Genomic DNA, 26,772 nt, shown 5'->3' with positions numbered 1-26,772 from the left:
TGGTTCCTTTTTTCAGTTCCTCTATCGTTTTGTTTTATGTTTCTCAGAGGGACCCTCACCCTATTCCCTGCTCTTTTCCTGCCCTCATGTAGTCGGGGCTGTCGTCAGTTTCAGGGCTACCTGTCCGTCGCTATGTGCTGTCGGATCTCTTACCTTCAGAGGAGAACGCATTTGCTGCTATCATTGAAGTATTGCGGCAGCACCCACCCCTGGGATATCTGTCTGGGCCAGCCGTGGCGTCCAGACTTTTAGGAAATGTAGGCCGGTGTCATTAACTAAACTCATTAATTGTTCCATCCGGCAGACATGCCAAATCCTGTTTCTGATTTTAGGGATGATTGGTAGTTCCTTTTGCTTCCATAATGCTGCGATCTCGCATCTTGTGGCTGTTGCAAAAAGCGCGATTAATTTATGCGTCGCATTTGATAGACCCTGGATCCGCCTGCCCAGAAGGAACACCCACGGGTCCAGGGGGATCTCCAAACTGAGTATCCTTTGTAACCAATCTCTCATTTGTTCCCAAACCAGGACCACTTTTGTGCAGGACCACAGCATGTGTCGCAAATCCGCCGCCTCCCCACAGCGCTTTGGGCAGAGCGGGGAGTAGCCCCTGACAAATGTAGCTAATCTTGATGGGGTGTAATACCACCGCATAAGGACTGTATATGCGTTCTCCTTTAACGGGGTGCAGATTGAACGTTTTGCTGCTGCCTGTAGGATCCTGTCCCATTCCTCATCCTCTAAAGTCTCCCCTAAGTCAGATTCCCACTGCCTGATGTAACTAAGTCTTGTTTCCTTAGGGGTCCCAGGACAGATCACTTCCCTGTACATTCTAGATGTTAGTCCCCGTGTGTCCGTTCCTCTAGAACACAGCTGCTCAAAATTCGTTCTAACCGGTCTAATTGGGGTTTTGTTATAGAAATCTCTGATCTGGAGGTATCTAAAGAATGCCTTGTTTGGTATATCCTTTGTGGCCTTAATTTGTTCAGATGTTTTTATATATTTTCTTCCCTCCAGGTCATTAAGCCATGTAATACCCGACTGTATCCAAGCTAACAAATTATTTCTATTCATCCCTGGAGCGAAATCTGGGTTACCGATGATCGGTGTCATAAGTGAGTTCTTGGAGGTTAGATTACAGCTGTATTTAGTGGCCTCCCAAACCTTTAATGAACCGACTATGGTCTGGAGCGCCATTTCCATCCTGATTATCCCTTTCTAGGGTAGCCAGATCAAATCGTGTAGTTCAATTGGTGCACAACAGCTTTTCTCCAATTCTACCCATCTCCTTAAGCTTGGGTCCGTGTGCCATTGGATAATTTGACTTAATTGGGCCGCTTTGTAGTAAGCTAACAAGCAAGGTACCGCTAGTCCTCCTTTCGTCTTAGGCTTCTTCAAGATACCCTTTGCAATTCTTGGGTTTTTCTTATTCCAAATAAATGTCATAATTTGTGACTGTAGGGAGAGGATGTCCGCATTTACTATAGGTATAGGTAGACTCTGGAATAGATATAACATCCTTGGGAGGAGATTCATTTTCACGCTATGTATCCTCCCAATCCATGAGATGCTACCCCTCATCCATGTCCTGAGATCCTCCCCCAACGTCTTAATCAGCCTGTGAAAATTAGCTTCGTATAATGTTTTGTAGTCCCTTGTGATGTATACCCCTAAATATTTGATAGCGGAGGCTTGCCATTTAAAGTTAAAGTTTGTCTATCAGTTTTTCTACCTCTTTCGGTAAATGTATATTGAGGGCTTCCGATTTGGTCTGATTGATTTTAAACCCCAAAATATGGTTAAATTTACTTAGAATCTCGAACACATTGGGCAAGGATGTAAGAGGTTTTGACAACGTTAAAATGACGTCATCTGCATACAAGGCTGCTTTGTGCATCTGGTCTTCTTTTGAGATTCCTGTTATATCTGGGCTATGGCTAATGTGCGCAGCTAGGGGCTCGATACAGAGAGAAAACGGCAGTGGGGACAACGGGCAACCCTGTCTTGTTCCGCTTTGTATATTAAATTGATCTGAGGGGAAGCCCTGATGTCGCACACGCCGTTGGACCTTCATATAGCGCAAGAATGGATCTTAATAGGCGTCCTTCAAAACCAAATTCTCCCAATGTTTCTTTTAGGTAGGGCCAGTCTATCCTATCAAAGGCTTTCTCAGCATCCAGACTTAACACCATGGAGTGTATGTTTTTCTTTTTAGCCAAGTCAATTAAATCAATTATTCTCCTGGTGTTGTCTGCGGCTTGTCTACCTCCGATAAACCCTACTTGATCCGTGTGGATTAACCCGGGAAGGACACTACCCACCCTGTTTGCTATGAGTTTGGAGTAAATTTTAACATCCAAATTAATCAGTGAAATGGCAAGGAGAGGACACATATATATCTTACCGTGAGCCGGGCAAGGAGGGGACACATATATATGTTACCGTGAGCCGGGCAAGGAGGGGACACACATATACAGTATATATATATATATATATATATACAGTATATGTTACCGTGAGCCGGGCAAGGAGGGGGCACATATATATCTTACCGTGAGCCGGGCAAGGAGGGGTCACATCTATATGTTACCGTGAGCCGGGCAAGGAGGGGTCACATATATATGTTACCGTGAGCCGGGCAAGGAGGGGTCACATCTATATCTTACCGTGAGCCTGGCAAGGAGGGGTCACATATATATCTTACCGTGAGCCGGGCAAGGAGGGGTCACATATATATGTTACCGTGAGCCGGGCAAGGAGCGGACACATATATATGTTACCGTGAGCCGGGCATGGAGGGGACACATATATATATGTTACCGGGAGCCGGGCACGGAGGGGGCACATATATATGTTACCGGGAGCCGGGCACGGAGGGGACACATATATATGTTACCGTGAGCCGGGCAAGGAGGGGTCACATATATATGTTACCGTGAGCCGGGCAAGGAGGGGGCACATGTATATGTTACCGTGAGCCGGGCAAGGAGGGGTCACATATATATGTTACCGTGAGCCGGGCAAGGAGGGGACACATATATATGTTACCGTGAGCCGGACAAGGAGGGGACACATGTATATGTTACCGTGAGCCGGGCAAGGAGGGGACACATATATATGTTACCGTGAGCCGGACAAGGAGGGGTCACATATATATGTTACCGTGAGCAGGGCAAGGAGGGGGCACATGTATATGTTACCGTGAGCCGGGCAAGGATGGGGCACATGTATATGTTACCGGGAGCCGGACAAGGAGGGGACACATATATATGTTACCGTGAGCCGGGCAAAGAAGGGACACATATATATGTTACCGTGAGCCGGGCAAGGAGGGGTCACATATATATGTTACCGTGAGCCGGGCAAGGAGGGGACACATATATATGTTACCGTGAGCCGGGCAAGGAGGGGTCACATATATATGTTACCGTGAGCCGGGCAAGGAGGGGACACATATATATGTTACCGTGAGCCGGGCAAGGAGGGGACACATATATATGTTACCGTGAGCCGGGCAAGGAGGGGACACATATATATGTTACCGTGAGCCGGGCAAGGAGGGGTCACATGTATATGTTACCGTGAGCTCCGGCTCACTCCCCTTATACAGAGAACACGTGTAGGTGTCACAGCAGCTGCAGGGCTCACTCAGCATTTCTTACCGCCATGTGCTAGTGCGCAGCGGGATTAACCCTGTGTCTGCCAGGAACAACTGTAATCACATGCTTAGGTTTATAACATACGTGTGACTTAAAAGGATACTTAACCCCTGAGGTGCCACACCTCCGTCACATGTACCCAGAAACCTCATGTGAGCACAGATAGGCGAGAGGCTACTAATTCTTATAAATAATCCTATTGTACATACTGGATACTGCAAACAGGAACTTACAGGGTTAATAAAGATAAAGTCTGGGTAACAAACTCCCGCCCCTGTGTGCTGAGAAGGGGAACGTCCCACTGGTTATATGAGAGAGAGGAGAATGTAAGTTTCGTTTCCTCAGAACCAGTCCTCGGCTTGGCTAGGAGACCCTGGCACCGCAATGCCCCGGGGAAACCTCATATCTTCATATTGGAACAAAATTCTGGTTCTTGTTGCTGGTTCTTTACTTTTAAAGTAAGTGGTGACAGGTTGGGTCTTTTTCCTGAGAGTTTTGCCCGTTGCCATCTCTGTGTATTTAGGAACACACTCGTGGGGGAATAAGCAGTGATCGCCCGCTGCTGCTGCTATATTTTGAGCTAAAGGCACCGGTGGGGAAGGAGCTCTGCCACTAAGCTGCCATTCACCTCCCCGACACCATGTGATCTCCTATTACTAGCAATTATTATTAGTATTAGTAATTACCCTATTACTAGGTCCCCATGTACTGCAGGAACATGCTGAGGTGTATAACACACAGCTGACTTAAAATGTTACCTAACCCCTGAAGTGCAACACCTGTCACATGTCACCAAACGCCTCATGTGAGCACAGATAGGTAACATGCTGCATATTCTTTTATCTACTCTTATTCCTCATAGTGTATACTGCAGCCAGGAACTTACAGGGTTAATAGTCTGAGTAACAAACTCCCCGCCCCTGTGTGCTGAGAAGGGGAACGCCCCACTGGTTATATGAGAGAGAGGAGAATGTAAGTTTCGTTTCCTGTTGCTGCTTCCAAGCATGGCGTCCGCTGGTCTGAGAGAGGAGCTAACCTGCCCTATCTGCCTGAGCACTTATACCCAGCCTGTAACGCTGAGATGTGGGCATAACTTCTGCCAGGGCTGTATTGGGAGTGTGTGGGATTCCCAGGGGGGATCTGGACTTTATACCTGTCCTGAATGCAGAGCAGAGTTTCAGGAGCGTCCTGCACTGCAGAGGAACCTGAAGCTGTGTAACATAGCGGAGCGTTTCCTTTCTACTCAGCCGGAGCAGGAGGAGGCTGTGATCTTCTGCACTTACTGTGTTACCTCCTCTGTACCCGCTGCTAAAACATGTCTGCATTGTGACGCCTCCCTGTGTGATATTCACCTAGAGAGACACAGCAAGTCAGAGGAACACGTCTTATCTGAGCCAACCACCTCCTTAAAGACCAGGAAATGCCCCGTCCACAAGGAGATCCTGAAGTGTTACTGCACTGAGGATGCTGCCTGTATCTGTGTGTCCTGCTGCATGTTTGGGGAGCACAGGGGACACCAGGTGGAGTCGCTGAATGAGGCCTCTGAGAAGAAGAAGGAGAAACTGAGACATGTTCTGGAGAAACTGACCTCAGTGAGAGAGGAGACTGAGAAAAGAGCCCAGAGTCTGCAGGAACGCAGGAGAGACGCGCAGGAAAAAGCAGCTGGGGAGACAGCCCGAGTCACTGCCCTGATTAGGGACATCAGGGAACAGCTGGAAGTCCTAGAGAAGCGAGTCCTGAGTGAGATCACCAGGTGGGAAGAGCAGGTTTCTCTCCGAGTCTCTGATCTAATCCAGCAGCTGGAAATAAAGAAGGACGAGCTGTCCAGGAAGATGCTTCACATTCAGGAGCTGAGCAACATCACTGATCCATTAACTGTCTTACAGGGACGGGAATCAGACAATGCTGACTTCTGTGATGCTGAGGAGGGAGATAATGAGGACAGAGAGAGAGGGGGTAATAAGGTCCCTGCTGTAGGGGATTTGTATGAGGTTCTGATGTCAGTGAATTTCCAGCGATTAACTGATATTGTGACTGATCTAAAAGCAAAGAGCGGGTTCTGTGTGCAGGGGGATTCAGGCATATTACTGGATGTAAATACAGCGGCTAATAATGTATCTGTATCAGGTGACCTGAAAACTGCATCCTGGTCAGGAAGAAACCTGTTACGCCGAAATACACCAGAGAGATTTGAGAATAATCAGGTTTTAAGCAGCAGGAGTTTTTCCTCAGGACAACATTACTGGGAGGTGGAGATCAGTGACTCAGGGAGCAGGGAGGTAGGGATTTCCTATCCCAGTATAGTAAGGAAAGGAGATCAGTCCATCATAGGATATAATAAGAAGTCCTGGTGTTTGTGCATGTGGGATAATAATCATTCAGTGACACATGACACAATAAGTACACAGATATACCCCGAGTCTCGCGTGCAGAGATTAGGAATATACCTGGACTATGAGGCTGGGCGGCTGTCCTTTTATCAGCTGTGTGACCCGGTCAGACACTTACACACCGTCACTGCCACCTTCACTGAGCCTCTTCATGCTGCATTCTGGGTAGGGGATAATGGCTGGGTCAGAATCAGGAGCTAGGAGTACTGATCCTGGCCCAGCAGGGAACCCATAGATATAGTGTATATTGTGTTTGTGGGTTTGTGTGTGCTCTCATTGGCTCTCATTGGCTCTCAAGCTCTCCCATTGGCTGACTGTGGGGCGGGCCTTGGCTCTTATTGGCTCTCATTGCCTGACTATGGGGCGGGGCCTTGCTGCAGCCTTGTGGGGGAGGGGGAGGGTTGTGGTTACCACAGATCTGCGCATTGATTGGTTGAATCATTATGATGTCACAGTTTTACACGGGATTCTGGGACTTGTAGTTCACATCTGTAACTAAAATTGTAACAGAAGACAAGCAGGACTACAACTCCCAGAAGCCCCTGCAGGCGAGAGAAATCACATGACAAGAGACGGCCAATCTCAATCAGTGCAGTTGTGGAGAGAGAAAGAGACAGGGGTAAGTGGGAGAGACATCACAGGCAGACGTGTGGGGTGATTGCACACACAGACAGGACCCACAGCCCCTCACATCTGTCCCTCCCACTGCAGGGGGACACAGACAGGACACACAGCCCCTCACATCTGTCCCTCCCACTGCAGGGGGACACAGACAGGACACACAGCCCCTCACATCTGTCCCTCCCACTGCAGGGTGACACAGACAGGACACACAGCCCCTCACATCTGTCCCTCCCACTGCAGGGGGACACAGGACACACAGCCCCTCACATCTGTCCCTCCCACTGCAGGGGGACACAGACAGGACCCACAGCCCCTCACATCTGTCCCTCCCACTGCAGGGGGACACAGACAGGACACACAGCCCCTCACATCTGTCCCTCCCACTGCAGGGGGACACAGGACACACAGCCCCTCACATCTGTCCCTCCCACTGCAGGGGGACACAGACAGGACACACAGCCCCTCACATCTGTCCCTCCCACTGCAGGGGGACACAGACAGGACCCACAGCCCCTCACATCTGTCCCTCCCACTGCAGGGTGACACAGACAGGACACACAGCCCCTCACATCTGTCCCTCCCACTGCAGGGGGACACAGACAGGACCCACAGCCCCTCACATCTGTCCCTCCCACTGCAGGGGGACACAGACAGGACACACAGCCCCTCACATCTGTCCCTCCCACTGCAGGGGGACACAGACAGGACACACAGCCCCTCACATCTGTCCCTCCCACTGCAGGGGGACACAGGACACACAGCCCCTCACATCTGTCCCTCCCACTGCAGGGGGACCCAGACAGGACCCACAGCCCCTCACATCTGTCTCTCCCTCTGCAGGGGGACACAGACAGGACCCACAGCCCCTCACATCTGTCCCTCCCTCTGCAGGGGGACACAGACAGGACCCACAGCCCCTCACATCTGTCCCTCCCACTGCAGGGGGACACAGGACACACAGCCCCTCACATCTGTCCCTCCCACTGCAGGGTGACACAGACAGGACACACAGCCCCTCACATCTGTCCCTCCCACTGCAGGGGGACACAGACAGGACCCACAGCCCCTCACATCTGTCCCTCCCACTGCAGGGGGACACAGACAGGACCCACAGCCCCTCACATCTGTCCTTCCCACTGCAGGGTGACACAGACAGGTCCCACAGCCCCTCACATCTGTCCTTCCTACTGCAGGGGGACACAGACAGGACCCACAGCCCCTCACATCTGTCCCTCCCACTGCAGGGTGACACAGACAGGACACACAGCCCCTCACACCTGTCCCTCCCACTGCAGGGTGACACAGACAGGACCCACAGCCCCTCACATCTGTCCCTCCCACTGCAGGGGGACACAGACAGGACCCACAGCCCCTCACATCTGTCCCTCCCACTGCAGGGGGACACAGGACACACAGCCCCTCACATCTGTCCCTCCCACTGCAGGGTGACCCAGACAGGACACACAGCCCCTCACATCTGTCCCTCCCACTGCAGGGGGACACAGACAGGACCCACAGCCCCTCACATCTGTCCCTCCCACTGCAGGGGGTCACAGACAGGACACACAGCCCCTCACATCTGTCCCTCCCACTGCAGGGGGACACAGACAGGACCCACAGCCCCTCACATCTGTCCCTCCCACTGCAGGGTGACACAGACAGGACCCACAGCCCCTCACATCTGTCCCTCCCACTGCAGGGGGACACAGGACACACAGCCCCTCACATCTGTCCCTCCCACTGCAGGGGACCCAGACAGGACCCACAGCCCCTCACATCTGTCTATCCCTCTGCAGGGGGACACAGACAGGACCCACAGCCCCTCACATCTGTCCCTCCCACTGCAGGGGGACACAGACAGGACCCACAGCCCCTCACATCTGTCCCTCCCACTGCAGGGGGACACAGACAGGACACACAGCCCCTCACATCTGTCCTTCCCACTGCAGGGGGACACAGGACCCACAGCCCTCACATCTGTCCCTCCCACTGCATGGGGACACAGGACCCACAGCTCCTCACATCTGTCCCTCCCACTGCAGGGGGACACAGGACCCACAGCCCCTCACATCTGTCCCTCCCACTGCAGGGGAACACAGACAGGACCCACAGCCCCTCACATCTGTCCCTCCCACTGCAGGGGGACACAGACAGGACCCACAGCCCCTCACACCTGTCCCTCCCACTGCAGGGTGACACAGACAGGACACACAGCCCCTCACATCTGTCCCTCCCACTGCAGGGGGACACAGGACACACAGCCCCTCACATCTGTCCCTCCCACTGCAGGGTGACACAGACAGGACACACAGCCCCTCACATCTGTCCCTCCCACTGCAGGGTGACACAGACAGGACCCACAGCCCCTCACATCTGTCCCTCCCACTGCAGGGGGACACAGACAGGACACACAGCCCCTCACATCTGTCCCTCCCACTGCAGGGGGACACAGACAGAACACACAGCCCCTCACATCTGTCCCTCCCACTGCAGGGTGACACAGACAGGACACACAGCCTCTCTACTTTCTCCCTCTCCCACTCCGTTTCCCCCCCCCCTCCCTCTCTGTTCCCCCTCACTCCGTTTTCCCCCCCCCCTCACTCCGTTTTCTCCCCCCCTCTCACTCCGTTTTCTCCCCCCCTCTCACTCCGTTTTCTCCCCCCCCTCTCACTCCGTTTTCTCCCCCCTCCCTCCCTCACTCCGTTTTCTCCCCCCTCCTTCCCTCACTCCGTTTTCTCCCCCCTCCCTCACTCCGTTTTCTCCCCCCTCCCTCATTCACTCTGTTTTCTCCCCCCTGAAAGGGTTACATTAAAAGCCAGGACCTCCATCTTCTCTGCTGGAACTTGTCCCTACGTTAGATGGTATATGTGAGCAGGAAGCGGCCTTCCCATATGCAGGCCGTGTTTCCAGCTTCCGCTAACTGTTTCCAGTTATAGTCGCACAAAGCCACGGCTACAGATAATGTGTATGAGGGGAAGTTCCCAGCTGAGCTGTGAAGTTTGTAATATGCTGATATTGTTACGCCCGTAATTAACCCTTTATTTTCCTGTATAAATAGCATTGCTTTTCCGCAGTAAAGTTGAGATGAAGAATCAGAATCTCACAGTCTGTGTCTCTTTCTCCATTTCCCGAGCGCTCGTACGTCATCCGATTCCAGCAGCCCAGGGCGTGGTTAGGTCTCCCCGGCCCATTGTAATTAGTACGAACCCAACACCCCCTCACTCACTCTGTTTTCTCCACCCCCCCTCACTCACTCTGTTTTCTCCCCCCCCCTCACTCACTCTGTTTTCTCCCCCCCCCTCACTCACTCTTTCTACCCCCCCCTCACTCACTCTGTTTTCTCCACCCCCCCTCACTCACTCTGTTTTCTCCCCCCCTCACTCACTCTGTTTTCTCCCCCCCCTCACTCACTCTTTCTACCCCCCTCACTCACTCTGTTTTCTCCCCTCACTCCGTTATCTCCCCCCTCACTCACTCTACTTTCTCCCCCCCTCACGCACTCCGTTTTCTCCCCCCCTCACTCACTCTGTTTTCTCCCCCTTCACTCACTCCGTTTTCTCCACCTCACTCACTCCGTTTTCCCCCCCCCTCACTCACTCCCCCCCCCGTCACTCACTCAGTTTTCTCCCCCCCTCACTCACTGTTTTCTCCCCCCTCACTCACTGTTTTCTCCTCCCCCCACTCACTCCGTTTTCTCCTCCCCCCACTCACTCTGTTTTCTCCCCCCTCCTCACTCACTCTTCCCACCCCTCACTCCGTTTTCTTCCCCCCTCACTCCGTTTTCTCTCCCCCTCCGGCACATCTCCCCCACACATCTCACATCAGACACACACAGCACCGAATCAAGCAAGGACACGCCCCCTCCCTTAGTAGCCCCGACCCCCACCCCCCCGCTCTAACAGAATTGCGGGACATGCGAGGGAAACTTAGAATGTCCATAATTTGGGAGGTGAGTGACATTGGAAGCTCAAAATAGTTGCGTTCACCTACAAATCCGCAGCAGAATGTACAGTGAAAGTTTGTGGTGCCGTTTGTGAAATTTCGATGCTTCTGACATACAAACGAACGGAAAACAGGAATCCAACTTAGAATTATAGTGTGTGTGTGTTTAGTTCCTGTTCTGGGAGCCAGCGTATAGAAGTAATATAGGAGCGTATACCCATTACATATATATGTTTGTGCTGTGTCAGTAAATGGAAATGCTTTATAATATAAGAATTGTATGATGCAGAATAACATATTCCTGCTTCTCCCTGAGAATGTTTGTCAGACAAGTGTTTCTCTCACCGCGTCTCTCATCTCATTTAATAAATGTTATCACAATATTTCTCCGCGTGTGATACTGTAAAGAGATGCGTCAGTCCCCTTGTGTATAAAAAGGAGGGGGGAGAGACCCCCTAGTGAGACTGAAGTGAGACCCCCCCTAGTGAGACTGAAGTGAGAGACCCCCTAGTGAGACTGAAGTGAGAGACCCCCTAGTGAGACTGAAGTGAGAGACCCCCTAGTGAGACTGAAGTGAGAGACCCCCTAGTGAGACTGAAGTGAGAGACCCCCTAGTGAGACTGAAGTGAGACCCCCCTAGTGAGACTGAAGTGAGACCCCCCTAGTGAGACTGAAGTGAGACCCCCCTAGTGAGACTGAGGTGAGAGACCCCCTAGTGAGACTGAGGTGAGAGACCCCCTAGTGAGACTGAGGTGAGAGACCCCCTAGTGAGACTGAGGTGAGAGACCCCCTAGTGAGACTGAGGTGAGAGACCCCCTAGTGAGACTGAGGTGAGAGACCCCCTAGTGAGACTGAGGTGAGAGACCCCCTAGTGAGACTGAGGTGAGAGACCCCCTAGTGAGACTGAGGTGAGAGACCCCCTAGTGAGACTGAGGTGAGAGACCCCCTAGTGAGACTGAGGTGAGAGACCCCCTAGTGAGACTGAGGTGAGAGACCCCCTAGTGAGACTGAGGTGAGAGACCCCCTAGTGAGACTGAGGTGAGAGACCCCCTAGTGAGACTGAGGTGAGAGACCCCCTAGTGAGACTGAGGTGAGAGACCCCCTAGTGAGACTGAGGTGAGAGACCCCCTAGTGAGACTGAAGTGAGAGACCCCCCCTAGTGAGACTGAAGTGAGAGACCCCCTAGTGAGACTGAAGTGAGAGACCCCCCTAGTGAGACTGAAGTGAGACCCCCCTAGTGAGACTGAAGTGAGAGACCCCTTAGTGAGACTGAAGTGAGACCCCCCCTAGTGAGACTGAAGTGAGACCCCCCCTAGTGAGACTGAAGTGAGAGACCCCCCCTAGTGAGACTGAAGTGAGAGACCCCCCTAGTGAGACTGAGGTGAGAGACTCCCTAGTGAGACTGAAGTGAGAGACCCCCCTAGTGAGACTGAAGTGAGAGACCCCCCTAGTGAGACTGAAGTGAGACCCCCCTAGTGAGACTGAAGTGAGACCCCCCTAGTGAGACTGAAGTGAGACCCCCCTAGTGAGACTGAAGTGAGAGACCCCCCTAGTGAGACTGAAGTGAGAGACCCCCTAGTGAGACTGAGGTGAGAGACCCCCTAGTGAGACGGAGGGGAGAGACCCCCTAGTGAGACTGTAGTGAGAGACCCCCTAGTGAGACTGAGGTGAGACCCCCCCTAGTGAGACTGAAGTGAGCCCCCCTAGTGAGACTGAAGTGAGCCCCCCTAGTGAAACTGAATTGAGCCCCCCCAGTGAGACTGAAGTGAGCCCCCCCTAGTGAGACTGAGGTGAGACCCCCCTAGTGAGACTGAAGTGAGACCCCCCTAGTGAGAATGAAGTGAGACCCCCCTAGTGAGACTGAGGTGAGAGAACCCCCTAGTGAGACTGAAGTGAGAGACCCCCTAGTGAGACTGAGGTGAGACCCCCCTAGTGAGACTGAGGTGAGAGACCCCCTAGTGAGACTGAGGTGAGAGACCCCCTAGTGAGAACTGAGGTGAGACACCCTAGTGAGACTGAAGTGAGAGACCCCCCTAGTGAGACTGAAGTGAGAGACCCCCTAGTGAGACTGAAGTGAGACCCCCTAGTGAGACTGAAGTGAGAGACCCCCTAGTGAGACTGAAGTGAGAGACCCCCCTAGTGAGACTGAAGTGAGAGACCCCCCTAGTGAGACTGAAGTGAGAGACCCCCCTAGTGAGACTGAAGTGAGACCCCCTAGTGAGACTGAAGTGAGAGACCCCCTAGTGAGACTGAAGTGAGAGACCCCCCTAGTGAGACTGAAGTGAGAGACCCCCCTAGTGAGACTGAAGTGAGAGACCCCCCTAGTGAGACTGAAGTGAGAGACCCCCCTAGTGAGACTGAAGTGAGAGACCCCCCTAGTGAGACTGAAGTGAGAGACCCCCCTAGTGAGACTGAAGTGAGAGACCCCCCTAGTGAGACTGAAGTGAGGGACCCCCTAGTGAGACTGAAGTGAGAGACCCCCCTAGTGAGACTGAAGTGAGAGACCCCCTAGTGAGACTGAAGTGAGGTATAAGAGCTGTAGAAGTTATTGCTGTAACTGGGAGAAGCTGCAGTGTCCGCTCCTGTGCTGGTGTCAGGCCTGAGATCCTGTGTCGCAGGGAAGAGAGAACAGGGGAAATCTCTGTAAGGAGATCCCTGCACCTAGGACTATAGAGTACCCCAGGTATGAGTATGTGTGTGTGTGTCTGTGTATGTCAGTTGTGGATACCTTTTTTCCCAATAAATGAATGTTATAAGCTCTTGTGTCTCTGCCTGGCGAGTTGGTCCCTGGTATTAGTCCTGGTCTCCTGTGGCACAGGGTATGCGCTAAAGTAAGTGACACGCTGGTTTTATCAGCACAATGACAGGGGGCGATTAGAATCAGGTGGTTAAATAACGAGGTAGATGTTCAGGGGGCAGTTTGGGAGGCCCCCACCCTATATAAAGATCAGACGCTTTGTGAGTTTGGGCTTCATCATACAGGTGTGTGGGAACACGTCCTGCCACGATCACAAGCAATCGCTGAGCTGGATCTGGTTCCTGCCGCGTCACTAGTTGCCGGGCAGAGATAGCAGCGCTGTTCTCACGCGCTATCGCCACACTCACTGCTCCCTGACCAATCCAATGTAGTATGAGGGAGGCGGCTCTTAGGGAGTGATCACTCACAGCTTTAACATGCGTAACAGCGACTGCAATCCCTGTGCATCCTGCAGCTAACAGAAGCCTGCACCCCCATACAGGTACCGCTGAACCCCTCCATATAATAAGCACCTCACTCACCGGAGGAGATCCCCTAACCCCCGCGGTGCCCTGAGGCACTAACTAGCGTGATCCTGCAGCAACAAATCCCGGCTACCTTACCTTTAGTGCCCGGTGTGACACAAACTAGTGTAACACAGTGTAACCAGACAGTGACAGGCCTGTGTGTGTAACCCGGCTCCTGACACACTGTGCCTGATTAGCGCTTCCCCGCTCCCACCTACCCAACGTGCAGACACATATTAGCAGCAGCGTGCCACAGGGGATCAGCACGCCAGGGGTTAATCTGGCCTGCGCTAGCAGCCCATACCTGCATCATGTGACACTTACAGCTAAATGGTCAGACGGGCGCTGCGCAGGATTTTATTCTTATTTTGCACTGTTTTTGCCACATACATTTTTTAAATTTCCTTATTAAAAGTGAAGTTATAATTAACTCACAAATAACCTCGGTTATCGGGAGTTTTTGTGCCATCGGCGGGATTTCTCTCTCTAAAGTTTGATGTCTATTACACTGGTAATGAGCATGCTGCACTGTATAATGATGCTGAGTATTTAAACCCTGATGAAGTTAGCACGAGCCCTGGGTGAGATGGTGCCCCTCCCTCCCTGCCAGGTATTGGCCAGAGTTATTCCTGCAGGAGTCTTTGTACTGGATCTATACGTTGGGGACACTGACGCCACGAGGCCTCAATGCGCACATCCACCCTGGGGCTTTCAGTTAAACATTACTTTGTGACTTAGAGTTTTCACATTCTTAGAGTTTTTTGGGATATATTTTTTAATATATATTTTGTCAGAATTATTAAATCTGTTATGGACTTATGTCTGTCATTATTAGGCCTCCTCTGTCGTATTGGTGCAGCCACTTACGTCATGCGTTCTGTTCTGTGTCTTTTAGATCTGTATCAGGATTTGCGCCGTATTATGTATTTAGTTTTATTTTATTAGGATACCCCCGTTTTATGTTTACAGAAGGGATCAAGAGATGATCAAAAAAGATGCCCATTTATTGCACACTGCCTAATTAACATGGTTTTCAGGACACAACAATATGCGTCAACCACTATGCATATCAAATGCAAACACCAGGGAGGATAATAACAAAATATAATAACATTTTATTTAAACTCTTCTATGCTATAATAAAAATATTTTTAAAAAAAACGTAGTATGCCTATTATTTGCACGGTATGTATCCAATCACATATACAAGACCTCAGAAATGTAGTTAAATATCACCTGTGTTTTAACCTAATTTGTCTTTGGTATCAGGGTACAACTGTATACAAAAAAACAGAGTGAATTGTATACTGGAACTGAAGGTCAAGGGGTAATACCCGCAACTAAGCTATATATAGGAAGATGAGTATGGTCAGGTCGTGCCTTCGCTACTTGGTATAATGTTATAGTTGTAGCAGTTCAGGGTATATATAACATATGATGAATTTTCTCAAGTAACTGATCATACATATTTAGCCTAACTAGTAACACTGTTTCTATTTGTTATGTCAAAATAGCTGCTATAAGCAGTTGCTAGTATATAGCTCAATCAGACAAGTAGTTATAATATGTGCATAAGGGATTAACTCTCTGGCATAGGGGATTAACTCTCTCTTCTGCAGGGTATATCCACACACGCTTACTGTTTGCCAAAAAATGAAGAGTGTACAATAACACAATACCGCTTTAGCAGCAGTTCAGAGTGTGTACTGACCACAAATAAATATACAGGTAATAACACACATTAAACCTAAAAGTAATAGCCGCTCTTAGGGCTATTTTGGCATAAACATAGCCATCGTACATATGCAATCATATACTGTTCCAATCCGCAAGTACTGTATATATCGGCTGCACAAGGGGTTAATTCCCTCTTAGTTCTCTGAGTGTGACCGAGGTCGGCCGTGCATCTATGTAAGGGTGGGTCAATACAGCCGTGTTTCTGTTGCCATGTTTCTAGTTTCCGTTCGGCATACTGTGCTCTGTGTCACGCTCCGACCTGGCTGACGTCATCAGTGGGAGCGTCGCCAACTTGCCCGACAGCTGTTTCGCGCCGCAAACCGGCGCGTCTTCAAGGGGGAGGAGTGTCCCTGCACTCTCAGTGTCGGAACTTAAATACCTCCCCTGGCGGCAGCGGGACTAGGCTATGGCTAATGAGTATTCATATCCCCATTCTGCCTGTCCCGGTTTGGTCACGGTCTGACCATGTAACTTTTAGCATTCAATGTATTGTTTGCTATATAGTTTAATGAATAATACATGTCCTCAGGTAGGTGTCAACTCCCTTGTTTAAATATAGCAGAGGTCAGTTTGAGATGTTTGTAAATAGCATGTAACAGACCTCATTGTCTGTATGGTAGAATATTTACACATGGGTGGCACAAATGTACGTGGGTAAGCAAAAATGTGTTAGCTTGATCATGTTGGTGTGTAGGAATGAATCTCAATAATTGGATCGCCCCAATGGTCAATACGATCCTGCTAGGGATTAATATAGGAACATATGGGTATTAACCCTTGGAGTACCGAGTCTCCAAACCACAGAAAGGTACGGAATCTGCAATCTTCCAATATATTATGGAGCTGACACCACTAAAATAATAACTTCTATAGTATTGATGGAGGAAAAGCAATGATGATACAGGCAGTGGGCTGGTCAATCCTTAGAGATACAGCGGAGCCTCTTCAAAGAAAAGACCCCGAGGTAAATCAAAAACCGGTGCCGTTTAGCCTCAAAGCTGCCTGATAGAAATATGGCTTTAAATGTATAGTTCGTTACTCACGATACCCGGTCTGCAAGCTGCTCAGAATGCTCCGGTGGCCATCTTGCTTCCTCGTGGTGTCGGCGTGCTCCTATCCGGAAGTGACGTAAGTAGGGAGGGGATTGGTAACCGTGGTCACAGCACTCCACACAACCAACGCTTGAAAAAGTAAAAAACTACTTGTTTATGGGGATCTGCACCTCCAATATCATTCACAACCAACGCTTAGTTCAAATATTTTTATTTTTGTAATATTTTCTTCATATATATTTTTTTCTATTAAACATTTTTTGAACAACAAGAAACTAGATAATCTGAGATAAAAAGAAATCTCTCATGCCATACACATTAAAGGCTTTGTATATATATATTTTTTAAGATGGAAGATGTGGACACTGAAACTGATTGCACTGATGGAGAAACATACGTGGATGCATGTGGGGACAACACAAAGAGGTCAAAAAAGGCAGCACATTTGTTTGATGAGAACACAGAAGTAATTTGTGATGAACCTTCTGATCTCACCCATTATTTTGTGAAACTAGAAAAATTACTAGTAATGAACATTAGGTTATGGTGGGATATTACATCATTAAATAACTATATCAGATGTAACAGGATACCAAGAGGCCTAAGAATTAAAAAGACACCCACATTTGGCTTCACTAACACTCTATTCGAACAGGAGTGGACAAAAGCCCTTGACCAATGTTCTTTAACATTAATGGAGCTGATAATTCAGCAAAAAAACAAAGAGAAGGAAGTACTAATGTCTGACATTAACACCCTCAGGACCAATTTAAAACCATTCGCAAAGATGGAACAATTTGTCAAAAATGACAAAACATTACTATCCAACATAGAGAGTATTGAAGACGCAATAAGCGATAAAAAACATGAAAAATTCGAAAGAGACCGCATGGATTACATTAAAGGACAGGTGTACTGCTGGCAGAAACCGCAATTTAAGGACAATCAGGGAGCCAATACAACAAGGGGCTCTAGATCATCCTTCAAAGGGGGGGCGAAGAGCACACCGAATAAATCTATTCTAAAAAGCAGACCTATGGAGGCCTCTAGTATGGACTCTGATGTATCTGATTATGAGGCGAGATCACACTCGGTCTCTTTTGAAGGCTCTACAGACGGTATAAGGGACAATCATGGGAAATCCAGAAGCGATAGCAGATCATCTATCACTACTACAGTACTTCGGGTAGATCCAAATCTTCACACCAGCCTTCTTCCTCCTCTTCTTCTTCTTTTTTACCGGCAGGAACACGGCAACAAAAGGAACCAGACGCTCAAGGAGGAAACGGAGAAGCGAGAGGAAGGACAAAAAAAAGGTGTGTGTGCTGTGCACGCGCATAGTAAGTGAAACTTCTTTGACTTTTGTCACAGAAATTGTATTTGTGTTGGTGATGTTTTAATTAAAAATCAAAATACAATTTCATTGACAAAACGCAAATAAATTTGACTTAGAATGCGCGTGCTCAGCACACATCCCCTGTATTAGCTATTTGCACTAAGTGTGAATTCCTCATATGTGCGTGTGACTGACTGAGAGTGTGCGTGACTGAGAGTGTGCGTGACAGAGTGTGCGTGACTGAGAGTGTGCGTGACTGAGAGTGTGCGTGACTGAGAGTGTGCGTGACACGCTGAGAGTGTGCGCGTGACACGCTGAGAGTGTGCGCGTGACACGCTGAGAGTGTGCGCGTGACACGCTGAGAGTGTGCGCGTGACACGCTGAGAGTGTGCACGTGACACGCTGAGAGTGTGCGCGTGACACGCTGAGAGTGTGCGCGTGACACGCTGAGAGTTTGCGCGTGACACGCTGAGAGTGTGCGCGTGACACGCTGAGAGCTGAGAGTGTGCGCGCGTGACGCTGAGAGTGTGCGCGCGTGACGCTGAGAGTGTGCGCGCGCGTGACGCTGAGAGTGTGCGCGCGCGTGACGCTGAGAGTGTGCGCGCGCGTGACGCAGAGAGTGTGCGCGCGCGTGACGCAGAGAGTGCGCGCGCGTGACGCAGAGAGTGTGCGCGCGCGTGACGCTGAGAGTGTGCGCGCGCGTGACGCAGAGAGTGTGCGCGCGCGTGACGCAGAGAGTGTGCGCGCGCGTGACGCAGAGAGTGTGCGCGCGCGTGACGCAGAGAGTGTGCGCGCGCGTGACGCAGAGAGTGCGCGCGCGTGACGCAGAGAGTGTGCGCGCGCGTGACGCAGAGAGTGTGCGCGCGCGTGACGCAGAGAGTGTGCGCGCGCGTGACGCAGAGAGTGTGCGCGCGCGTGACGCAGAGAGTGTGCGCGCGCGTGACGCAGAGAGTGTGCGCGCGCGTGGCGCAGAGAGTGTGCGCGCGCGTGACGCAGAGAGTGTGCGCGCGCGTGACGCTGAGAGTGTGCGCGCGCGTGACGCAGAGAGTGTGCGCGCGCGTGACGCTGAGAGTGTGCGCGCGCGTGACGCTGAGAGTGTGCGCGCGCGTGACGCTGAGAGTGTGCGCGCTCGTGTGTGTGACAGTGTGTGTCTGAGTGCTCGTGTGTGTGACAGTGTGTGTCTGAGTGCTCGTGTGTGTGACAGTGTGTGTCTGAGTGCTCGTGTGTGTGACAGTGTGTGTCTGAGTGCTCGTGTGTGACAGTGTGTGTCTGAGTGCTCGTGTGTGTGACAGTGTGTGTCTGAGTGCTCGTGTGTGTGACAGTGTGTGTCTGAGTGCTCGTGTGTGTGACAGTGTGTGTCTGAGTGCTCGTGTGTGTGACAGTGTGTGTCTGAGTGCTCGTGTGTGTGACAGTGTGTGTCTGAGTGCTCGTGTGTGTGACAGTGTGTGTCTGAGTGCTCGTGTGTGTGACAGTGTGTGTCTGAGTGCTCGTGTGTGTGACAGTGTGTGTCTGAGTGCTCGTGTGTGTGACAGTGTGTGTCTGAGTGCTCGTGTGTGTGACAGTGTGTGTCTGAGTGCTCGTGTGTGTGACAGTGTGTGTCTGAGTGCTCGTGTGTGTGACAGTGTGTGTCTGAGTGCTCGTGTGTGTGACAGTGTGTGTCTGAGTGCTCGTGTGTGTGACAGTGTGTGTCTGAGTGCTCGTGTGTGTGACAGTGTGTGTCTGAGTGCTCGTGTGTGTGACAGTGTGTGTCTGAGTGCTCGTGTGTGTGACAGTGTGTGTCTGAGTGCTCGTGTGTGTGACAGTGTGTGTCTGAGTGCTCGTGTGTGTGACAGTGTGTGTCTGAGTGCTCGTGTGTGTGACAGTGTGTGTCTGAGTGCTCGTGTGTGTGACAGTGTGTGTCTGAGTGCTCGTGTGTGTGACAGTGTGTGTCTGAGTGCTCGTGTGTGTGACAGTGTGTGTCTGAGTGCTCGTGTGTGTGACAGTGTGTGTCTGAGTGCTCGTGTGTGTGACAGTGTGTGTCTGAGTGCTCGTGTGTGTGACAGTGTGTGTCTGAGTGCTCGTGTGTGTGACAGTGTGTGTCTGAGTGCTCGTGTGTGTGACAGTGTGTGTCTGAGTGCTCGTGTGTGTGACAGTGTGTGTCTGAGTGCTCGTGTGTGTGACAGTGTGTGTCTGAGTGCTCGTGTGTGTGACAGTGTGTGTCTGAGTGCTCGTGTGTGTGACAGTGTGTGTCTGAGTGCTCGTGTGTGTGACAGTGTGTGTCTGAGTGCTCGTGTGTGTGACAGTGTGTGTCTGAGTGCTCGTGTGTGTGACAGTGTGTGTCTGAGTGCTCGTGTGTGTGACAGTGTGTGTCTGAGTGCTCGTGTGTGTGACAGTGTGTGTCTGAGTGCTCGTGTGTGTGACAGTGTGTGTCTGAGTGCTCGTGTGTGTGACAGTGTGTGTCTGAGTGCTCGTGTGTGTGACAGTGTGTGTCTGAGTGCTCGTGTGTGTGACAGTGTGTGTCTGAGTGCTCGTGTGTGTGACAGTGTGTGTCTGAGTGCTCGTGTGTGTGACAGTGTGTGTCTGAGTGCTCGTGTGTGTGACAGTGTGTGTCTGAGTGCTCGTGTGTGTGACAGTGTGTGTCTGAGTGCTCGTGTGTGTGACAGTGTGTGTCTGAGTGCTCGTGTGTGTGACAGTGTGTGTCTGAGTGCTCGTGTGTGTGACAGTGTGTGTCTGAGTGCTCGTGTGTGTGACAGTGTGTGTCTGAGTGCTCGTGTGTGTGACAGTGTGTGTCTGAGTGCTCGTGTGTGTGACAGTGTGTGTCTGAGTGCTCGTGTGTGTGACAGTGTGTGTCTGAGTGCTCGTGTGTGTGACAGTGTGTGTCTGAGTGCTCGTGTGTGTGACAGTGTGTGTCTGAGTGCTCGTGTGTGTGACAGTGTGTGTCTGAGTGCTCGTGTGTGTGACAGTGTGTGTCTGAGTGCTCGTGTGTGTGACAGTGTGTGTCTGAGTGCTCGTGTGTGTGACAGTGTGTGTCTGAGTGCTCGTGTGTGTGACAGTGTGTGTCTGAGTGCTCGTGTGTGTGACAGTGTGTGTCTGAGTGCTCGTGTGTGTGACAGTGTGTGTCTGAGTGCTCGTGTGTGTGACAGTGTGTGTCTGAGTGCTCGTGTGTGTGACAGTGTGTGTCTGAGTGCTCGTGTGTGTGACAGTGTGTGTCTGAGTGCTCGTGTGTGTGACAGTGTGTGTCTGAGTGCTCGTGTGTGTGACAGTGTGTGTCTGAGTGCTCGTGTGTGTGACAGTGTGTGTCTGAGTGCTCGTGTGTGTGACAGTGTGTGTCTGAGTGCTCGTGTGTGTGACAGTGTGTGTCTGAGTGCTCGTGTGTGTGACAGTGTGTGTCTGAGTGCTCGTGTGTGTGACAGTGTGTGTCTGAGTGCTCGTGTGTGTGACAGTGTGTGTCTGAGTGCTCGTGTGTGTGACAGTGTGTGTCTGAGTGCTCGTGTGTGTGACAGTGTGTGTCTGAGTGCTCGTGTGTGTGACAGTGTGTGTCTGAGTGCTCGTGTGTGTGACAGTGTGTGTCTGAGTGCTCGTGTGTGTGACAGTGTGTGTCTGAGTGCTCGTGTGTGTGACAGTGTGTGTCTGAGTGCTCGTGTGTGTGACAGTGTGTGTCTGAGTGCTCGTGTGTGTGACAGTGTGTGTCTGAGTGCTCGTGTGTGTGACAGTGTGTGTCTGAGTGCTCGTGTGTGTGACAGTGTGTGTCTGAGTGCTCGTGTGTGTGACAGTGTGTGTCTGAGTGCTCGTGTGTGTGACAGTGTGTGTCTGAGTGCTCGTGTGTGTGACAGTGTGTGTCTGAGTGCTCGTGTGTGTGACAGTGTGTGTCTGAGTGCTCGTGTGTGTGACAGTGTGTGTCTGAGTGCTCGTGTGTGTGACAGTGTGTGTCTGAGTGCTCGTGTGTGTGACAGTGTGTGTCTGAGTGCTCGTGTGTGTGACAGTGTGTGTCTGAGTGCTCGTGTGTGTGACAGTGTGTGTCTGAGTGCTCGTGTGTGTGACAGTGTGTGTCTGAGTGCTCGTGTGTGTGACAGTGTGTGTCTGAGTGCTCGTGTGTGTGACAGTGTGTGTCTGAGTGCTCGTGTGTGTGACAGTGTGTGTCTGAGTGCTCGTGTGTGTGACAGTGTGTGTCTGAGTGCTCGTGTGTGTGACAGTGTGTGTCTGAGTGCTCGTGTGTGTGACAGTGTGTGTCTGAGTGCTCGTGTGTGTGACAGTGTGTGTCTGAGTGCTCGTGTGTGTGACAGTGTGTGTCTGAGTGCTCGTGTGTGTGACAGTGTGTGTCTGAGTGCTCGTGTGTGTGACAGTGTGTGTCTGAGTGCTCGTGTGTGTGACAGTGTGTGTCTGAGTGCTCGTGTGTGTGACAGTGTGTGTCTGAGTGCTCGTGTGTGTGACAGTGTGTGTCTGAGTGCTCGTGTGTGTGACAGTGTGTGTCTGAGTGCTCGTGTGTGTGACAGTGTGTGTCTGAGTGCTCGTGTGTGTGACAGTGTGTGTCTGAGTGCTCGTGTGTGTGACAGTGTGTGTCTGAGTGCTCGTGTGTGTGACAGTGTGTGTCTGAGTGCTCGTGTGTGTGACAGTGTGTGTCTGAGTGCTCGTGTGTGTGACAGTGTGTGTCTGAGTGCTCGTGTGTGTGACAGTGTGTGTCTGAGTGCTCGTGTGTGTGACAGTGTGTGTCTGAGTGCTCGTGTGTGTGACAGTGTGTGTCTGAGTGCTCGTGTGTGTGACAGTGTGTGTCTGAGTGCTCGTGTGTGTGACAGTGTGTGTCTGAGTGCTCGTGTGTGTGACAGTGTGTGTCTGAGTGCTCGTGTGTGTGACAGTGTGTGTCTGAGTGCTCGTGTGTGTGACAGTGTGTGTCTGAGTGCTCGTGTGTGTGACAGTGTGTGTCTGAGTGCTCGTGTGTGTGACAGTGTGTGTCTGAGTGCTCGTGTGTGTGACAGTGTGTGTCTGAGTGCTCGTGTGTGTGACAGTGTGTGTCTGAGTGCTCGTGTGTGTGACAGTGTGTGTCTGAGTGCTCGTGTGTGTGACAGTGTGTGTCTGAGTGCTCGTGTGTGTGACAGTGTGTGTCTGAGTGCTCGTGTGTGTGACAGTGTGTGTCTGAGTGCTCGTGTGTGTGACAGTGTGTGTCTGAGTGCTCGTGTGTGTGACAGTGTGTGTCTGAGTGCTCGTGTGTGTGACAGTGTGTGTCTGAGTGCTCGTGTGTGTGACAGTGTGTGTCTGAGTGCTCGTGTGTGTGACAGTGTGTGTCTGAGTGCTCGTGTGTGTGACAGTGTGTGTCTGAGTGCTCGTGTGTGTGACAGTGTGTGTCTGAGTGCTCGTGTGTGTGACAGTGTGTGTCTGAGTGCTCGTGTGTGTGACAGTGTGTGTCTGAGTGCTCGTGTGTGTGACAGTGTGTGTCTGAGTGCTCGTGTGTGTGACAGTGTGTGTCTGAGTGCTCGTGTGTGTGACAGTGTGTGTCTGAGTGCTCGTGTGTGTGACAGTGTGTGTCTGAGTGCTCGTGTGTGTGACAGTGTGTGTCTGAGTGCTCGTGTGTGTGACAGTGTGTGTCTGAGTGCTCGTGTGTGTGACAGTGTGTGTCTGAGTGCTCGTGTGTGTGACAGTGTGTGTCTGAGTGCTCGTGTGTGTGACAGTGTGTGTCTGAGTGCTCGTGTGTGTGACAGTGTGTGTCTGAGTGCTCGTGTGTGTGACAGTGTGTGTCTGAGTGCTCGTGTGTGTGACAGTGTGTGTCTGAGTGCTCGTGTGTGTGACAGTGTGTGTCTGAGTGCTCGTGTGTGTGACAGTGTGTGTCTGAGTGCTCGTGTGTGTGACAGTGTGTGTCTGAGTGCTCGTGTGTGTGACAGTGTGTGTCTGAGTGCTCGTGTGTGTGACAGTGTGTGTCTGAGTGCTCGTGTGTGTGACAGTGTGTGTCTGAGTGCTCGTGTGTGTGACAGTGTGTGTCTGAGTGCTCGTGTGTGTGACAGTGTGTGTCTGAGTGCTCGTGTGTGTGACAGTGTGTGTCTGAGTGCTCGTGTGTGTGACAGTGTGTGTCTGAGTGCTCGTGTGTGTGACAGTGTGTGTCTGAGTGCTCGTGTGTGTGACAGTGTGTGTCTGAGTGCTCGTGTGTGTGACAGTGTGTGTCTGAGTGCTCGTGTGTGTGACAGTGTGTGTCTGAGTGCTCGTGTGTGTGACAGTGTGTGTCTGAGTGCTCGTGTGTGTGACAGTGTGTGTCTGAGTGCTCGTGTGTGTGACAGTGTGTGTCTGAGTGCTCGTGTGTGTGACAGTGTGTGTCTGAGTGCTCGTGTGTGTGACAGTGTGTGTCTGAGTGCTCGTGTGTGTGACAGTGTGTGTCTGAGTGCTCGTGTGTGTGACAGTGTGTGTCTGAGTGCTCGTGTGTGTGACAGTGTGTGTCTGAGTGCTCGTGTGTGTGACAGTGTGTGTCTGAGTGCTCGTGTGTGTGACAGTGTGTGTCTGAGTGCTCGTGTGTGTGACAGTGTGTGTCTGAGTGCTCGTGTGTGTGACAGTGTGTGTCTGAGTGCTCGTGTGTGTGACAGTGTGTGTCTGAGTGCTCGTGTGTGTGACAGTGTGTGTCTGAGTGCTCGTGTGTGTGACAGTGTGTGTCTGAGTGCTCGTGTGTGTGACAGTGTGTGTCTGAGTGCTCGTGTGTGTGACAGTGTGTGTCTGAGTGCTCGTGTGTGTGACAGTGTGTGTCTGAGTGCTCGTGTGTGTGACAGTGTGTGTCTGAGTGCTCGTGTGTGTGACAGTGTGTGTCTGAGTGCTCGTGTGTGTGACAGTGTGTGTCTGAGTGCTCGTGTGTGTGACAGTGTGTGTCTGAGTGCTCGTGTGTGTGACAGTGTGTGTCTGAGTGCTCGTGTGTGTGACAGTGTGTGTCTGAGTGCTCGTGTGTGTGACAGTGTGTGTCTGAGTGCTCGTGTGTGTGACAGTGTGTGTCTGAGTGCTCGTGTGTGTGACAGTGTGTGTCTGAGTGCTCGTGTGTGTGACAGTGTGTGTCTGAGTGCTCGTGTGTGTGACAGTGTGTGTCTGAGTGCTCGTGTGTGTGACAGTGTGTGTCTGAGTGCTCGTGTGTGTGACAGTGTGTGTCTGAGTGCTCGTGTGTGTGACAGTGTGTGTCTGAGTGCTCGTGTGTGTGACAGTGTGTGTCTGAGTGCTCGTGTGTGTGACAGTGTGTGTCTGAGTGCTCGTGTGTGTGACAGTGTGTGTCTGAGTGCTCGTGTGTGTGACAGTGTGTGTCTGAGTGCTCGTGTGTGTGACAGTGTGTGTCTGAGTGCTCGTGTGTGTGACAGTGTGTGTCTGAGTGCTCGTGTGTGTGACAGTGTGTGTCTGAGTGCTCGTGTGTGTGACAGTGTGTGTCTGAGTGCTCGTGTGTGTGACAGTGTGTGTCTGAGTGCTCGTGTGTGTGACAGTGTGTGTCTGAGTGCTCGTGTGTGTGACAGTGTGTGTCTGAGTGCTCGTGTGTGTGACAGTGTGTGTCTGAGTGCTCGTGTGTGTGACAGTGTGTGTCTGAGTGCTCGTGTGTGTGACAGTGTGTGTCTGAGTGCTCGTGTGTGTGACAGTGTGTGTCTGAGTGCTCGTGTGTGTGACAGTGTGTGTCTGAGTGCTCGTGTGTGTGACAGTGTGTGTCTGAGTGCTCGTGTGTGTGACAGTGTGTGTCTGAGTGCTCGTGTGTGTGACAGTGTGTGTCTGAGTGCTCGTGTGTGTGACAGTGTGTGTCTGAGTGCTCGTGTGTGTGACAGTGTGTGTCTGAGTGCTCGTGTGTGTGACAGTGTGTGTCTGAGTGCTCGTGTGTGTGACAGTGTGTGTCTGAGTGCTCGTGTGTGTGACAGTGTGTGTCTGAGTGCTCGTGTGTGTGACAGTGTGTGTCTGAGTGCTCGTGTGTGTGACAGTGTGTGTCTGAGTGCTCGTGTGTGTGACAGTGTGTGTCTGAGTGCTCGTGTGTGTGACAGTGTGTGTCTGAGTGCTCGTGTGTGTGACAGTGTGTGTCTGAGTGCTCGTGTGTGTGACAGTGTGTGTCTGAGTGCTCGTGTGTGTGACAGTGTGTGTCTGAGTGCTCGTGTGTGTGACAGTGTGTGTCTGAGTGCTCGTGTGTGTGACAGTGTGTGTCTGAGTGCTCGTGTGTGTGACAGTGTGTGTCTGAGTGCTCGTGTGTGTGACAGTGTGTGTCTGAGTGCTCGTGTGTGTGACAGTGTGTGTCTGAGTGCTCGTGTGTGTGACAGTGTGTGTCTGAGTGCTCGTGTGTGTGACAGTGTGTGTCTGAGTGCTCGTGTGTGTGACAGTGTGTGTCTGAGTGCTCGTGTGTGTGACAGTGTGTGTCTGAGTGCTCGTGTGTGTGACAGTGTGTGTCTGAGTGCTCGTGTGTGTGACAGTGTGTGTCTGAGTGCTCGTGTGTGTGACAGTGTGTGTCTGAGTGCTCGTGTGTGTGACAGTGTGTGTCTGAGTGCTCGTGTGTGTGACAGTGTGTGTCTGAGTGCTCGTGTGTGTGACAGTGTGTGTCTGAGTGCTCGTGTGTGTGACAGTGTGTGTCTGAGTGCTCGTGTGTGTGACAGTGTGTGTCTGAGTGCTCGTGTGTGTGACAGTGTGTGTCTGAGTGCTCGTGTGTGTGACAGTGTGTGTCTGAGTGCTCGTGTGTGTGACAGTGTGTGTCTGAGTGCTCGTGTGTGTGACAGTGTGTGTCTGAGTGCTCGTGTGTGTGACAGTGTGTGTCTGAGTGCTCGTGTGTGTGACAGTGTGTGTCTGAGTGCTCGTGTGTGTGACAGTGTGTG

The 26,772-nt window shown here is 51.5% G+C and overlaps 1 protein-coding gene across 1 annotated transcript; it reads left to right on the top strand.

The window, feature by feature from the left end:
* Positions 1–4,005: 4,005 nt before the first annotated feature.
* Positions 4,006–6,869, top strand: LOC142474751 (E3 ubiquitin/ISG15 ligase TRIM25-like). Its single transcript, XM_075580969.1, has 2 exons — positions 4,006–4,117; positions 4,522–6,869. Exon 2 carries the CDS (start codon positions 4,664–4,666, stop codon positions 6,248–6,250), a length of 1,587 nt encoding a protein of 528 aa, XP_075437084.1. The 5' UTR covers positions 4,006–4,117; positions 4,522–4,663; the 3' UTR covers positions 6,251–6,869.
* Positions 6,870–26,772: the final 19,903 nt, after the last annotated feature.

The sequence above is a fragment of the Ascaphus truei genome (genome assembly GCF_040206685.1).
Source record: "Ascaphus truei isolate aAscTru1 chromosome 20 unlocalized genomic scaffold, aAscTru1.hap1 SUPER_20_unloc_5, whole genome shotgun sequence".
NCBI classification, from domain to species: Eukaryota; Metazoa; Chordata; class Amphibia; order Anura; family Ascaphidae; genus Ascaphus; species Ascaphus truei.
Note: the sequence above shows the minus strand (reverse complement) of the source record. Positions and strands in the feature narration are given on the sequence as shown.

Bases quoted from the DNA above. Each gene is read 5' to 3' on its own strand.
- LOC142474751 (XM_075580969.1), top strand. From the start codon at position 4,664: ATGGCGTCCGCTGGTCTGAGAGAGGAGCTAACCTGCCCTATCTGCCTG.